This window comes from Hippocampus comes, unplaced genomic scaffold (genome assembly GCF_001891065.2).
Source record: "Hippocampus comes isolate QL1 unplaced genomic scaffold, H_comes_QL1_v1.1 scaffold202, whole genome shotgun sequence".
Lineage (NCBI taxonomy): Eukaryota > Metazoa > Chordata > Actinopteri > Syngnathiformes > Syngnathidae > Hippocampus > Hippocampus comes.
The window spans coordinates 1,171,686-1,189,156 of NW_017805829.1; the positions used below are offsets into that span (position 1 = coordinate 1,171,686).

At 41.2% G+C, this 17,471-nt stretch overlaps 2 protein-coding genes across 8 annotated transcripts in view; one reads left to right on the forward strand and one right to left on the reverse strand.

Annotated features, from left to right (window-relative positions):
* Positions 1 to 11,087, reverse strand: part of rapgef2b (Rap guanine nucleotide exchange factor 2b) — a 122,942-nt gene extending 111,855 nt beyond the window's left edge. For 5 of the 7 annotated variants that reach the window (XM_019887414.1, XM_019887413.1, XM_019887412.1 and 2 more), the window contains exon 1: positions 10,410 to 11,086. In XM_019887414.1, the coding sequence (XP_019742973.1) occupies positions 10,410 to 10,484 (75 nt within the window). In that variant the 5' untranslated portion in view covers positions 10,485 to 11,086. Of the gene's footprint in view, positions 1 to 10,409 lie in introns of all 7 variants that reach the window. The other 2 variants (XM_019887410.1, XM_019887407.1) reach the window with 1 other exon arrangement.
* A 975-nt stretch (positions 11,088 to 12,062) lies between these two features.
* On the forward strand, positions 12,063 to 16,548 carry spmip2 (sperm microtubule inner protein 2). The gene is made up of 3 exons (XM_019887440.1): positions 12,063 to 12,341; positions 14,510 to 14,736; positions 16,376 to 16,548. Exons 1-3 carry the CDS (start codon positions 12,293 to 12,295, stop codon positions 16,436 to 16,438), a joined length of 339 nt encoding a protein of 112 aa, XP_019742999.1. The 5' UTR covers positions 12,063 to 12,292; the 3' UTR covers positions 16,439 to 16,548.
* The last annotated feature ends 923 nt before the right edge of the window (positions 16,549 to 17,471 follow it).

Consider the following 17,471-nt stretch of genomic DNA (forward strand, 5'->3'; position numbering starts at 1 on the left):
TCTTCGTTGTGCACAGCACTGTAAACAAGCATTAGAGGTGTGCCGGAGCCATATTCTGGGATTTAGGGATCTCTAATCACACTAAATTAATCAGCTTGCCATCTGATGCGCGTCATGTCTGAGCAGTTCGCCAAGAGGCAGATTATACTGCAGATTATGTGGCAGAGTGCAAGGCTAAACCTAAATTATGGCTAACTAGTCGTTGACAACATTTTATCTAAGAGTTAAATAAATGACATCTGATCTCCACCTTGATTTTCTGGCGTCTGTAGACCGGATGGCGGAAGCCGCAACCATTCTCTGTCCAGCAACTAGCCTACAGCCACATTCCCATTAAAATGTGCAGTTCGCCCTGGTACAATTGACAACAATATATCCATATTTTTCTTTCGGTAGACTGGATGGGGATGGATAGCAGCAAGCATTCGCTGTCCAACAATTTACATAACCTATATAACAAAAACATGTTTGCCTTTAAGCGGTCCAGTTCGCTGGGGTACAATGGAGAGCGGTAACTCCCCAATCAACTTGGAATCTGCAACTTTGATGGTGGTGGCTACAACCATTTTATGTCTGTTATCTCAGACTGCGGTGTGTCTAACCGTCTTCCAGGTACCCAACTACTAGGGCTGCAGCTATTGAATAGTTTAAGAACTTTGAGAGCGTGTCAGCAAATGAATGTGTAGTCGGGTATTGATAGCTCAGGTTAGCGGCTGGTTTTGAACCGGCTAACCATAAGACGGTCTTTGTGTTGAGTGACTGAATGTCAATCGTCAGCTTTTGATCACTGATCATTTATGTTAATTGATGTAATGTTCTGAACTCCCGTTTCTATGTCATGCCCGTTACATGAGTGAAATGCTTTGTTTCCATCTGTGACTTAATTTCTCCAAATTGCGACGTTCCCAAAACCTCAACTAAGATCTCCCCCTACTTTTATGAAAAGCCTTATAGCGTAACTCAATCGCGTCCGTGTAAACAGCACACGGCAGAAAGGGTTTATCCTCTTTGGCCTGGCGGGTCTTGGGGCTAAGTATGCAAGGACTGCGGTTCCCCCCACCGTGGTCACGAACGGAGCTTCGGCTGCCACTTTCCGCTACGAAGGCCAATGGAATTTCTGGCGCCTCTGACTGACGAACTGTTTTTCTTCCCACTTTATATATATATGTCTATCATAAGGTATGTGAACAAAAGCAACTGGAGCATGCCTTTGAAACTATTATGTGTGTGTGTGTGTGTGTGTGTGTGTGCGCGCGCAGAAACAAAAACACACAGCCTGACCCAGAAAGTGACAAGATAACTGGAAGCCAGCATTCAGATTTACAAAACTAACACAAGGTCGAGAGTGAAATGAATCACATGAGAAGGCAATGCACATCAAAAAATGACCTACATATACATACGGGACTAAGTTCCCCCGTGCAAGGTCGGGACATTACAGTACAGCGGGGAGAAAAACGCAAAGCAAGCATGCAAAAGTTTCCTGACAAAAACTGGGTTGCAGCGATTAGAGAGGCGCTCAAAGCGGATGGATGTTTGTTCAATTCAAATTGCTGAATGAGACAACCTGCACTATATGTTTAAAGAAACAATGCATCGATGTTTATACAAGGCTAAAAACAAAGACGTGATTGGGAAACGCTGCATTAAACAGCGCAAGATCACTGTTGATGAAATTGCAGGAACGCCAGAAACTCAGGTTTGCAGTACGATCGGTTGAAGGCGTCCAATGGTTCCGTCTTGTAAACAAAATGCCAACCAGACTTGAAGTCAATACGTTTGAACATTTTGAACTCTTCAAACATGTCAAGGTAGTTGTCGATTGCACGTTTTGCCATATTTAATATATTGCAAGATATATCTTAAATGACAAAACGATGATGTGCCATACACTCCTAACTGTCAACAGTGTGTTTGGCATAAACTACACAACTTGAAAATCATCCCCAATTCGAAAGTGAGTCAGCCAACATGGAATGAGGCTCGCAAAGTCGCACAGTTCAAGTAGAAACAAAGACTACAAGAAGAAGCCAAGAATCACATCAAAAATGTGTCTGTAGAAAGCATTCCTGAAGTTACATTTCACAAGGAGTGTAAATTACACGTTTCATCACCTACTCCAACAAATATGCAACACTCGCATAACTCGGAATCCGTTGGATATCGACTCGCAGGATTGCAAAACTAGCAGTCTCCAGGGAGAGAGACTTTTGAAAATCACTTCATCGTGACGTTACCCTTCGCCCCGCATGGAGAAACGATGAGGTCATGAGCACATTTTTCAGTAGGCTCACTGGAGGGCCTCGAAGCGCGAGGCTCACGTGTTGCACAGATGAGCATGTCGCTCGGCATCTTTGCTCAGAAGTCACAAATAACTGAGGAAGATTAGCAGAGAACCTTAAAAATATATATAAAGTTAAAAGATGCTAAAAAGCAGATTTTTACGACCAATTAGATGAAATTGAAAACCTTAATTCACTAAATACGACCACTACGGGTGTAATAGAGGCTCCACCTCGCAGTGCAATGTTTTACCAGATTTCAAAATATTTTTGAGAACCATTTTTCCACAATATGATAAGTTATCATTCGTTGATTCTACATATATTTTGTGGCATTTGTAAGAATCATTTTAATTTAAATTGAAAATGCCCCAATAAAGACAACTAAGCTTTTTAAACATACAAAATGTACCCAATTACATCAATATAATCCACAACACACACACAAAAAAAGGCAATTGTTAAGTGTGCGCGAAATACATTCTATTAGTTGAACACAAAAACATCGCACTCGAACAGAAGAAATGATAAGTTCACGTTTGTAGCATGAACACAAGATGGATAGCACGCAATCAAATGATTGTCAAAGTGACATTTAAGGATAATTAAAGGGCTTAATTATTGAAAGTCTATTTTAAAACTATTGAAGGTTGCGTTGAAACCCTGATGAAAACAGTCAAGTCTTTCAAGTTTTCAACTATGTGACAAAATGTCTTTAAAAAAGATTTCAAAATGAACCAGCGCTTTTTTTTGTGTGGTTTGTTGCTTCAGTCGATGCATTGTTCGCCTCAACCTCAGTTTAAACATAAACTACTGTGTGTATTTGTCTTGTCTTGTGTGTGGACTTTTGGGCACAAAAGGACTATACACTGGTCTTTGAGAAGCTGCAGACAGCGTAAATGTGGTCTCCGGCCACACTTGTGAACACATTTGACATATCCGCAAAGCTATCTTTGCAACATTTGTCGGAAGACTGAACAATCAATCATTTTAATAGAATAATCGTTACGCTTTGCGCATCTCCGGCGCGTCGGGTGATGTTTTACGAGCATGCAACGAGCCTGGAAAACATGTTTTATACAAGAAAAGCATCTCCCCCCCTATATTTTAACACCGCGGGAATACGTCAGCGCGACGACCGCGGCATGCAGAAGCACGGCGGTTCCAAAAAGAATAACATGTGACATCACCCACTGGCAGTTCGGCGGGTCAGAAAACTCCCAATGTCGCCCGGGCGGGATTAGAGTGCTTAAAAATCTTGACAAAACCGGGGAAGGAAGGAAATAACACACCCACACCCAAATCCAGAGAAAAATATATAATCAGGAGGAAAGGGTGTTCTGTTTTAGTGGCAGTTCATCCTGTTTGAGCTCCAAATGCAGCCTGACACTTTTCCCAGTTCCCCTAAATGAATGTACAACCTGTGGCAACCACTTCCTGTTGCGCTTTTTTTTTTTTTTTTGGTTTGTACCCTCTGTTGCTGCCCATGTGCAAGTATTGCAAGAACGCCGCCACCTCATTAGATGACACCACATCTTTGATCCACTGGTGAAAAGGACACTTGGATTCGCTCCCCTTTCATCTATCGGGGTGTTCACACGGCAGACATTTGCATCGGTGCTGCACCGACGTATTGTGTTGCGATACATCTTACACCGGTGTAAATTTTGTGGAGCGTTCACACGTAAAAAGCTAACCCCGGTGCAGCCCCACTTGCGTTCACATGGCAGTTTCTGCGGTCGTGCAATCCGATAATAATGCGGAAATAAAACATGCGCGTGGGTAACGTGTACTTCCTTTTCCCCACCTTGTTTGTGAAATATCGAAAAACCACGGTTTATACTTCTCCAGACAAATCAACGCTGTATCTATCAGACACCGTAAAAGGATGAGAGAAGAGAAAAAGGAAAGATGACGGAAGTACAACAGAGCACGAAAGCAACGCACTCAATACCCGTATGTCATCAACTCTTCTCATGCGTAGCGAGTCTACCCCTGTAGCGTTCACACGTCCCATTTTATATCGGTGCTGCCTCGCAAACTAGCATTCACTCCGGAGTAAATTTTTAAACCACCTCCTGAGCAGGGTTAAATTTGCTCCGGTTTAAGCTGTTTTCAGGGGCTACACCGGTATAACTTTGTACGTGTGAACGCTCTACGGGGGGCAGCACCGGTGCTACACCGGAGTGAAAGTTGCCGTGTGAACACCCCTTATAACTGCTTCAAACAACAAAGTGCATGCAGAAAAGTGGTTAAGATTGCACGACTGTCTGTGTCTTATGTTGTATTATTTGTCATTTTATATTAACTGTTCTTTTGATGGCGCAGCAGCTCCGCTCTCTCTTGAGGAAAGAAATTTCATCTGTGCTGTATGTCGCATATGTAGCATATTTGATAATAAAGCTGACGTGAACATCAGGCCTTTAGCTTTGGCCACCTGGCTGAAGACGAACAGACGTGACCGGCACCGGGTCAAGGTAAGGGCAGAGTCTGTATCCTTAGCATTGCTCAAAGACTCTCTTACCTTTTCAGAGTTTTTGGTGAATCAAGAGACGTAGCTACGGATATAGACCAGTTAGCGGCATCGATATGCGTCACTTTAAGGGATTTTTTTTTCTTTAATCTTAAAAGCACTATTTGTTCAAATATTCAGTTACATTTAGAGGAGATGATGCTGACCCTCGAACTCTACGCTAGAGGTAGACATTTTTTCGGGTAGCTCACGGGATTACTACGAGATCAAGTCAACTTTACCTTTAATCACATGACTGGGATTGTCCACAATTAAAAAAAAAAAAAATCACGGGGGCAGAGAGGAGTGGGATTATATGGTAGGGAAAAAAATAAATACTGTAATCCCCAAACTGATGCGCAAGCATTTTTAATGTAGCTGACCTCCAAAATGGGAGCGGTAGTGGATTGGGAGTCGCTCGCAACATAGCAGGACGGTTGTGAGTTGTTTTCAGCCTGGGATGGACGGGATGTATTTTTTTGTTTTGCTTTTTAAACAGTATGTATGATCTGAGATTTTTTTTTTCTGTGGGAGTGAGATGGGTAATGAGTGAAAATCCACTGCCGTTTCACCCTCTGCTCTGTACCTTTTGTTTGAAATGAACACAAAGACAACTGAAAGTTTAACATGATTATTGTTTAAGTTTTCATTTAACTTTTTAAGACATACAGACGACCCTGGGAGCTCCCTGAACTTTTTTGTTAGAATTTTAAAACAAAGGATGTTTTTACTGTCCAAGATAATATGTTGAAAATATTTGGTTGGAAATTTTGACCTAAAAATGAATTTCGACTCCAAAAATCAGTTATCTGCCTCCTTAACTAGTAATAAATAACCAGTATCAGCCCTAAAAAAAATAATAATAAAGTCTAGCTGTCAAAGAGATAACCTTCGACATTTATTTGCCTACGTCACGTGCACAGAATGCATCAAAACAAGACATGGCTGGGTAGGAGAAGCGAGTGCCACGGCGTCCTTCCACACAACAATACAACCTTTGAAGCTCAGGAACTTTACAAGTCATCTTGGATTCTGTGACTATGTTTACATGCAGTCAAAACAAAAACCTCAACATATTCAGGTTTTGAAAGGTGATCTGAACACATGCAAAAACCAGAATACACTCATATTCAGGTTTTTAAAAAACCCAAGACCCCTTGCCCCCCCATTTTCTAACCTGAATACTGTATAAAGGCAATCAAGTTATCGCCTTTGAAAGGAACATTGGTTTGTGCTCTGCGCATGCTCTACCAGCAAGGAATCTTGGTCTTTTGAGTACAGTGAGTACTTTTATGCACAGAGTCTGGCGCGGAACCCACAGCAGATATACACAAACAAAATTCAGACACAGCACAGAATCACACTTTTGGAGCGAGGAGGAACCTGACTGCGTGATTAGTGTGGTGAGTAGCTTGAATATAAATGGGTTTTATTGATGGTAGCAAGTAAGAAGCGGAAATTACATCTTTTTGCGTCACGCCATCCGTGCGTCGCCGTTTCAGTCGAAGAGAAACTCTGTCCGCTCATGCATGTAAACAGTGATCCCAAATTCTTCAGAAACCCAAATGTTGACCTTAAAACAAATGCTGATGGCATGTAAATATAGTCTGCGCTTTACCTCTCACACAAACCAATGATGGTCTAAAGATGACTTCATTACTCGATGGGATAATCAGTAGAATCCTCAATTCTAAAAATATTTGCTAGCTGCGGTCATAATTCTAACTAAAGAGGTGTTAAATCCTGGTCCAGCCCAACTTTATGCATTTTCCTCCAAAAAAAAAAAAACCCTGAAAAAGTCAGGTTTGACAGCAACAAACATATGTATTCCCCGTTGCCTTCAACACAGAATCCACGGAAAATCAATCAGTTGTCATCACAACAGGCCGTGAGAAGTCAGTGTGAGGTGTTCAGCTTCACATCCAAGTCGCGGGATTCGGCAATTTGCCTTTACAGAACTCCCATCAAGCCTCTGACAAGTCTGGAAGCATGTAAATTCAACAGTCAGCTGTCCGGTCCACACCGTAGAGGGAACCTCGAAAAGGTAGTGGAACAGTTGGCTTGTAAAAGGGGCAACTTCTTGTCAAAGCTGGCATTTACCATCGTTGTTCTACATCACAACTCTCTTATGAACGCCAACACAATGAGGAATGGGAGAGTAAACTCTGAAAATAACACCCATGAATGGAAAAACTGCAAGTGGACCCCCACAGCCTTGTCACCCAAAACATCTTTGAAGCACCATTTTTTTTTGGGGGGGGGGGGGGGGGGTAATACCAGAGCGAGAAAAAAAAGACAGGACTGTATGTAAGGGAAGGTCAGACTGACAGAACTGAAACGGTCTCCATTCAACTTTCCTTTGGACTAATTTGAACCGCAATTCCAAATTGGAAATCAAGAAGGGTTTTCAGTTTACCACCTGCCAAGCGGCACCGGTACAAGACAGAAGGTCGACCAGGGCCAGTCTTGATCCTTCTGACAGTTTGCTAATCCCGCCAGAGGGATGTCGTCAACACCTGAAGGACAACAGGGTGAGCGCGGTAGCTCCAATAATAGCAGGAAAGGTGCTTTTATCCATGAGGGAGGCTCAGCTCATATTGGAAAGAAAGAAGTAAGAGTAACACTTTCCATCTGCGAACGGCACCTTTTTTGGCGCGAAATTCAATTGACGCTGCCAAAGATTATCCTTCAATTGTCAATCTGACTTGATAACTAAGTCAGGAAACAAAAGCTTATGACACTGGAGTGTTTGCTTTATACAAGCATGAGATAATATAATTATTAAAACACTTGCTTTGTTTTCAAATGGTTTTGTTTAGAAATTATTTCATAACATGTATTTCTTTTTCATCAAAATTGTTTTCTCTATCGTCTAATATTTTTGGGGTGTCTTCGGATATCGGTGTACTAATTTAAAAAAAACAAAAATGCATTTTAGTTTCTATCCATCCATTCTCTTCCTCTTATTTGAGGTCACGTGGCAGAGGCAGCAGCTGAATTACGCAGGGAACCCCGCACTTCCTTCTCCCGAGCCACTTCGTCCAGCTCCCAGATCCCGAGGCGTTTCCGAGCCTGTCCTGAGCCGTCCACCTGAATCTAACATTCATTTTACTGACAGACCCTCCTCTCCACCACTCCTGTTAAGACCTTAGCAAGGAGGCTTCTAGTGGTTGCATTTTTTTAAATATCTTTGGATCAAATATTTGGTTCTAATATGTATATAAATTTAGCATCAAATATGTATTTTCCAACCAATATTTCATCTTTTTTGTGTAACATTTTAAAATTTTAATATTATTTTAGTCTTTTTCTAATGGTGTATTTGTGTCGGTTATGTTTGTACTTTTCGCTACACTTTGTGAATTTACTCTTCGGGGGGATATTTCAATGAATATCAATTTGAAATATTTTCAATTTTTTGGGTGTGACAGTTGGGTACAGTTATTTTTTTTTTTTTTTTTTTAACGAGACTTGAGCATTCTCCCTTTGGCAAATTCTACCTAATGTATTGAATATACCATTGAGTAAATCCCTAGTGTATGTCTTTTCTCGATATACCAATCATATTGCTCACTGCAGCGTGGTATTAAATTTTGCCACTACAAGATTAAATGATTTGTCTGACTGGTCGTATGAATTAACCCCCCTAACCCCCCCCAAAAAAAAGTGTTGTAAAAATGTATGTCCAGTCTTAATGGAGTGACCAAGATAAACATTCTGTGATCAGAGCTGTCCAAACCAAACAGCCACAAGGGCCACCTAAGCAATTATAGCAGGCAAAACAATGCGGTGTGGCAAAGCTCGGTTTAGTTTACAAGCTGGCGCTGGCTCTTCTGAATGCTTTGCCGCCAGCCGCAGCGTCCCACTGCTTCAAGCGGTGGCCTATTGATCGGCTATTGTGTGCTAGAGCAACATCCATTTGCAGCACAAGCGGCGCTCGAGCGGAAAGGAAGATCGCATGGAGTGGCGTGCGTGTCGTCACTTACTTACAATCAACAGTCCCATCTAGTCACTTTTTGAAATACAATAATTCCTCATCCAACCACGAGGCTTCCATCCTTCAGCCTTGTGCAGGAATCATCAATAATTTGGAAAAATACCAGATGCAACAACTTCTTTTTAGGACTCTTTGCCAGGGTTTCAATTTTAAAATGATTACTTCTACAACATTCCTTGAAAATAATTTTTGAGCTACTTTTAGGACAGGCCATGGGCTACTCATGTGGTCTTGGGAGCCCCCAAGACCACATGAGTAGCCTGGTAACCGCGAGCACCACGTTGGTGACCCCTGGTCTAATGGTTGGGATGTCAAATCTTCAGAGATTTTATACATCCCAAAGAGTTAAACCATAACCAACAAATATTTTGGTGCCCCGAAGAATTTGTTATGGGTTTCCTTTTTGGTCTTCTTTTAAAGTAATATAAAGTAACTGAACTTTTTGGTCAGCCGCTGTGTGCTGCATACAAAGTTGTTGTCATTGCAATAAAAAAATTGTGCAAATATATCTTCGCTCACTGTCAATCTTTACATCATGAAACTACAGTATCCCAATTGAGACTAGTATACATCAGCAAATATGGACATGCTGTACCGCCGCAAAAAAGGGTCCAACCAATTCTGTGTTGGTGCGACCAATTCAAAGAGCTGGTCACACCAGTGATCCCAGTCCAAAAGTTAGTGTAGAGCCCCTCCATGTTCACAAACCTCCTTCCATCATCACGGAGAGAACGACATCACAACCACACAAACGATGTCATTCCATCTTTTCAGGGGCAAACGGCTGCACCAATGTGCTTGCTAAAAATTGTGTTTGTTGAGTAAGTCTGTAATCTGCAGAGTTTGAATCAAAGCAACTAAACTCCACTTGTTTGTTGAACTTGTGCTTCTTGTTTTCTGGATGTGTTCAAATACGACATCAGCAACCATGGGGCAAACAGCTATGAGGCAAACTAAGTGTTTGACCAAAGGAAAACTTGTTTTGCGAGGTATCAATTTTATATATATAACTTGCCCTCATTAGGGTTCAGGTGTGTTGAAGCCAAACCCATTTGAAGTGGGGTTACACCCTGGACTGGTTCGTCTCCAATTACGTTCGCACCTATGGAGATTGTGGTCTTTAATGAACTTAATGGGAATGTTTGAGGATATTGCCGAGAATACCTAACGCCACATCGCGCCACATCGGTATGTTGGAGCACAGAGTCGAACACAGAGCCTCAAAACTGTGAAGCAGAGTTCTAAGATCTTCTGCACCTTGTTTCTTTTCAACATCATCTTTTCAATCGTACTGTGGAAGAAACTTGCAACGCCATCAAAGCGAGGGGCTAGGAACCTGGCATTAAAAATAACATCCCAAGAAATGAAGCCAATGTTATCTGTTAAACGATCTTGTTAGCACAAGATTAGCATTTAGAACTCTATGATGACAACTTTTTGTTGTTGTTGGCAGCATGTTGCACGTCTTGCTATGCTAAGTAGCCGCCGATGATCTCCCATGACAGGCGGCTTTAGCGGGATGGAACCATGCGCGCCCGACAGAAATACGTAAAACAACACATACGATGCTTTTGGGGCGTTTTAATTTGTGTTTTAATAAAATGCTAAAAGGTCAAACCTGTTGCGTCCTGTCCGCCGGGTTCATCATCACAGCATCCCGAAAGCTGTTATCCACATAGGACGCCATTTTCATCGTCTTGGAAGTAGACGGTGTTTTAATCCTGTTCAGAATGTCAATTTATCTCCAAAAAGAAGACAGGGTGGACAGAAAGATAACGAAAAGCCGCCTCCTCCTCCGGGATCCGAGACCCGCTTGGCCGTCTGCCCGAAGAGACGAACGGGGCTGGAGGCTTTGGGAGTGCCCCGGAGCCCCTGGCCAACGGACCCTGCTTCAACCTTCGTACAAGCACTCTGCCCCGGCTTGGATTCCTGGCTTCTGCCTGGTGCTCGGTAGCGCGACAACCAAGGGTCGCCGAACTTGCTCTTGACTCAGTTCGCCTCCCTTTTTATGTACTGTTCACCAACGCCATTCTGCTAGTTGCGACCAAGAAAGACAAAAAGGAGGGGGGAGTGGAGCTCGAAAGCCTAACCCGCCGACAATAAATCGGTGCCCATTTTTTTGTTTTCCTTTTGTTTTGTTTTTTCAGAGGCCGAGCCACTCACGGACGAAACATGGTGCTCGGCTTTCGGACTCTAGGAAAAGTGCGACGCGCGTCAGCTCCAACGCCGCTTCCACTGTGCCGATCTGTTGTATGCCACCATGGTGACTGAAAGGTGGCGCCATGTCAAGGTAGAAGACGAACCCTGTGACTTGTTCCTGCACGTTTTTCGAAATAAATGTAACATGCGTCACGTGTTTGAGTTTAGAAAAATAATGTTTCAAACTCACTATACTGGTCTCATAAATAGTGAAGCTCGTGATTGTAATAATAAGACGTTTTGGAGTGTGTTCATTGTTTTTGAGCCATCTTAAAGACGCATGTGGAAGTCTTTGACTGCTGACGGCCGTGTCAGGCGGGAGAAACGTCGAGTCATTCCGGCAACAACTTTACGAGATAAAAGTATAATAATAATAATAAGAAGAAGAAGAAGAAGAAGAATAATAAGAAGAATAAGAATAAGAATAATCGTTAAAGAACAAATAATTGTAAATGTGTGTATATTAATATAATCTACTAGTTAATACATTGAAAACGAAAAATACAGAAACAAATAAATGTAAAAAAAAATCATATTTTAAATGTTCAAAAATGGTACTATATTGAATAAAATAAATAATCTAAAAAATAATTTAAGAAAATAAATAAATAAAGAACTTCAGTAATGATGTACCAGAGCCAGTCGGTGGTGGGGGCTAATAGGTGCATATTTCTGTCATGTCTTGTTCCATAAAAAATGTGCCGCAACTCACACATTGTATGTACCATTCTTAGAAATTGGCCTCAAGTCGTGATGTCAAGGTTGGTTATTTTACTCTGAAAGAATCCTGCTGTCACTTCCCGTTCGGCGGTCGGCGCCTTTGTGCAAATCTCACATAAATGGGAGTGACACGAGTGAAGCTCATGGGCGAGTCCATGTGACGAGAAAGAAGAGGGGTGCGGTTTAAGGCAGGAAAAACTATGTTTTAGCGCTATCTAGCGGCAAGATTCGGAACCATTTTATACTCATTTTTGCATTATATGGTCATTATATCGTCACTAACCACACGCCGTTTTCTTGTTTATAATTCATAAAAATGCACGTTGAATATAACCTGATACATTTTTACGTCATAAAGTATACTGTTCACTAATGCTGCTTTGTTACGTTTCACGAATTCTGATATGGGGTCTACCCCACTCCTCTCCTCTTCGTCGTCACAAAGTAAACTAGGCCACCAGCAGTCCGGCTCCCATGACAACCGAGCATGACCCATGGACACAGAGGAGGTCTCCGCTGACATCATCTCCCAGCGGGGCCAAGTCATGCACCTGAGACAAACTTTGTGAGGAGAAGGACATCATGCAAACCAAACAAAGATCAGCAACAGGACAAAGGATTATTTTTACAGGTAATGCAGATACTAGATACAGATATCATTGATCTTATTTCAAACCGTCATCATTAGCCAACTGGGTTATGTTGCAATGATGTCATGATAATACAGAACTGCACTTAAAAAAAATCATTTTGGGCACAAAAATCATATTAGTTTTTTCGGTGCAAGTTGTTTATTAGAGGAGTGGAATGGACAACCGCTTAGCATGTCGGCCTCACAGTGCAGAGGTGCAGGGTTCGATTCCAGGTAACGGCCTTCCTTTGTGGAGTTTGCATGTTCTCCCCGTGGGCCTGCGTGGGTTTTCTCTTGGTACTCTGGTTGGCGCCCCCCCCGAAAAAAAAAATGCATGGCAAGTTAATAATGGAACACTCTTAAATTTTCCTTAGGTGTGATTGTGAGTGTGAATCGTTGTTTGTCGATGTGTGCTCCGCGGGTGGCTGGCAACCAGTTCAGGGTGTTTTTTTGAGAATAGATATTTATTTGTCGACATGTTTTTCCCATTACCTTTAACTTTTTTTTTTAATCCAGGTTTTTCCCACAAATATGTTGTACTTACTTTCGAGATAAGATAAGATAACGTGGGGAAATTTGCAGTCTATAGCAGCAAAATTGGGGGGTAGGAAAAAAAGTGTTTCATTGCACAAAATAAATGTTTCAGAAAAGAACTGTACACAGTTCAATATAAGTGCAATATAAAATCTAGCATTAGCAATATATTTGTAGAATAAATATAATACATTAGCAATAGCATGGAAAACACAGCATAAAGATAAATTGTTTATTAGAGACTAAGCATGTATTTGTTAAAGTTTGTTGTAATATTTTAGAATATAACTATGGGAAAGGAGATACCTTAGTTTGTCAGATATTTTATTTATTTATTCGCTGTAAATTGTGAATAGAAGTGAGGATTTTGTTGAAAAATACATTTTAATAATATGTCATATAATTTTTAAATCAAAATATTTTACAGTTTATAATTCTAAAAGACATACGATGTTTATTCAAAAGGTGTTTCATTTTTCAAAATCCATTTTCAAAATAATATTAAACAGATTCAATATGTTGTTATATTTTAGAAAATGAATATTACATAGGGCAGCCCGGCGGTCCAGTGGTTAGCACATCGACCTCACAGTGCAGAGGTACCGGGTTTGATTCCAGCTCCAGCCTTCCTGTGTGGAGTTTGCATGTTCTCCCCGTGTCTGCGTGAGTTTTCACCGGGTACTCCGGTTTCCTCCCACATTCCAAAAAACGTGCATGGCAGGCTGATTGAACACTCTAAATTGTCCCTAAGTGTGAGCGCGGATGGTTGTTCATCTCTGTGTGCGCTGCGATTGGCTGGCAACCAGTTCAGGGTGTCCCCCGCCTACTGCCCGAAGACAGCTGGGATAGGCTCCAGCACCCCCCGCGACCCTTGTGAGGATAAAGCGGATTGGAAGATGGATGGATGAATGAATATTACATAGAGGCTCTTTTATTTGTCAACATCTATTTTCTAAATTTTAACAATATATGTTTGGTTTATTTATTTGAGGAGAGTAATTTATTATCGGGGAGGCTTTTTTAAATGTTTAAATAAGATAAGATAAGATAAGATAAGAAAACCTTTATTCGTCTCGCAATGGAGAAATTCCCAATTCACAGCAGCAAAGACACATTGTTAATTCAAGTTGTTAATTTTTTTCAATTACTGTACCAATAAATCAAATTTAAAAATATCATGTCTTAAATCCAAATGTTATTAGTTTCTTAATGTAAAGTCATTTGTTTGAGAATATGTCTTTATTTTAGGAAAAAGTATGTTACATTTAATAATGACTTTATTAATTCATATTTTCGTCCCCAAAACTGATTTCACTGCAGATATTAGTTTCTGAGCAGTAAGTCGTTTACTAGAGAGGAGGCTTATATTAGTTATCACATAAGTAAGGTAATAGCATTTACAGTACCTACTAACTAGAGAGGTCTTTAATTGTCAAAATATTTTTTTTATATTTTTAATATCAAACATTGCAATATAAAAATATTTTCGTCACAAATAGATTGTACTTACACATACTATATTAAAAATAAATGCTTATTAGAGAGAAGGCTTTTATTTATTCATTACTACTGTACTCAGAACCATCAATATGTAACTTTATTATTAGGTGTATTTTTCTCACATCTCCATTAAGGTCCAGATGGTATCGGCGACTACCGACCGAGGTTCAATCAGCCCCCGTACACGGGAGTAGGCATCTTAACCCCTGAGGCCAGCAGCGACCTATCTTACCTGTGGAGGGCGGCTCCGCATGCACCCCCGCCTTTACCCAAGCAGGCCTATGTGGGCGAGGTGGGCTGGTGTTGGCAGTACAGCTCCATGTTGAATGACAGCACGCTGCGCAGCGGCAAGCAAATCAGGGTAAAACTTCACAGAGCATATACACGATTAATATGATTTATTAAATACCAATTACAGTACGTACACTAACTAATTTTACCATTTTAGGGTGTATTTTAATTTCATTTGACAGTGCTTAGCATCTTTCAACATTTGTATCATATAGACAGTACTATTATTCGATATATCGTCATGTCATAACACATATTGTCATAACACTGGGGAACACAATTGTTGTTGAGTTAGGTCTGACAGCTGTTTTTGACTAATTATTGGGTGTGGAATCCAAAACTGATTTCAGGTATTCTGTATCGTGTCAGGTGGCTGGGTGTTCCAGCGGTTAGTGCGTCGACCTCACAGTGCAGAGGTACTGGGTTCAATTCCAGCTCGGGCCTCCCTGTGTGGAGTTTGCATGTTCTGCCCGGGCCTGCGTGGGTTTTCTCTGGGTACTCCGGTTTCCTCCCACATTCCAAATGGAACACTCCAAATTGTCCCTAGGTGTGAGTGTGAGTGTGGACGGGTGTTCGTCTTTGTGTGCCCTGCCATTGGCTGGCAACCAGTTCAGGAGGTTCCCCACCTTCTGCCCGAAGACGGCTGGGATAGGCTCCAGCACCCCCCCCCCCCTTGTGAGGATAAGCGGATCAGAAAATAAATATATCATGTCAAGTTTTTGAGCTATAGGAGCCCCGTTTTTTTTTTTTTTTTTAATGTACGAAATAAATGTGTATATGTATGTAAATAAAACATAATGATGGAATAGTTACAGGCTTTGAAATCCCCACCACCACTAGAAAAAGACAGCATAAAACAAATGAGAATTTATAATGGCCATGGTTGCAAAGAGAAAAGCCAGCACGAATCATCTTTAATTCCAACTCTGCTAGTTTTCGGTTTGCAGACATTGATAGTACTGACCTATTGGGAGCTGCACACACCTCTCACCGCAGTGTCAAGTTTTGGAATCAGCATGCCAATTTTAGATTTAATCAGCATAAAAATATACTTTAACTCATCAGTTTTTTGTTTAGTTTAGTTTTTTTTTCAAATTGTTCCCCAGTGTAATGGGTAAACGCTATTGATGTCACAATTTATACCCCAAAACATTGCCGGTTATTAGTTCAGTATTTTAGATTGTAAATAAATGTATTTTCACACTGATAGACATGCATCACATCGTTGGACTTTTCGTATTTTGTTGATTATTGTGGAAAAATATCTCAATATCGGTAGTTCATTCGCTAAACAGTGAGTAGTTTTGCTGCATTTCAGTCATTGCGGGAATAGGCTAATCGGCTAACATCCCCAAAGATGTGACACAACGTCAACATAACAACTTGCCTTTTACATGTTGCATGTGCAATGAATTGTCAATACACTAGTTTTTGTCATATTAGTTTTTTTTTTTTTGTTGTTGTTGTTTTGTTTCAATATTAGTCTCATTACAGTTGACATTGTATATTTTTGACACCGGTACACATGCATCACATATTTTGTAAATTATCACTGTATCACTATTGTATTATGTTTTGAGGGATAAAACATTGCAATACAGTATTGGTTGTTATTCTGTGAGTCCTTTTCAAAAGGTACATTTAACTTTTCACACTTAGTCATAAATCTTACAATGTAAAATATATTTTAAAAATATATTTTCTTTTAGAAGAGCGTCATACGAATGGAAGTGGAGGACCGAGCGGGCCACAAGTTTCTGCAGCAATCGTAAGGCAACAAGAACCTTATATTTGGGTACGGCAGTACAGAATCACATGACATGCCTTGTGGCAACGGTGTTGAATGTCTGTGTGAGCTCAACTGATCCATAATGCAACACTTTAAACTTTTACATGCGCGCACACGCACACGCACACACACACACACACACACACACACACACACACACACACACACACACACACACACACACACACACACACACACACACACACACACACACACACAGCGAGTCAAAAATGCTGAGTTGAGGAAAATTCGTTTGCAACTATTTATCCATTGTGACAGCTGGAGGGTTTTAAAAGATTAGAAAAGAAAGACAAAAGATAAACCGTGACATTATCTTAACATGGTTAATATTCTAAAATTGTTAAATAAATATATGCTATATACTGTATAATTTAAATTAGGTGGCCTAGTGGTCCAGTTGTTAGCGCGTCGAACTCACAGTGCAGAGGTTGTTGGTTCGATCCTGGCACCAGCCATCCTGTGGGGGGTTTGCATGTTCTCCACGAACCTGCCCGGATTTTTTCCGGGTACTTCCTATTCCTCCTACATTCCAAAAACATGAATGGCAGGCTGATTGAACACTCTAAATTGTCCCAAGGTGTGAGTGTGAGCACAGATGGTTGTCTCTGTGTGCCCTCCGATTGGCTCCGAATGATCCATTCATTTTCCGAACCGCGTTATCCTCACTAGGGTCGCGGGAGGTGCTGGAGCCTATACCAGCTGTCATCGGGCAGTAGGCGGGGGACACCCTGAACACCTAGGGACAATTTAGAGTGTTCAATCAGCCTGCCATGCATGTTTTTGGAATGTGGGAGCGAACTGGAGTACCCGGTGAAAACTCACGCAGACACGGGGAAAACATGCAAACTCCACACAGGGAGGCCAGAGCTGGAATTAAACATTCAAATTGCATGAGAACATCTTTGTGACCCAAGAAATGCCTTTGTGTGTGTGTGTGTGTGTGTGTGTGTGTGTGTGTGTGTGTGTGTGTGTGTGTGTGTGTGTGTTTTTAATCC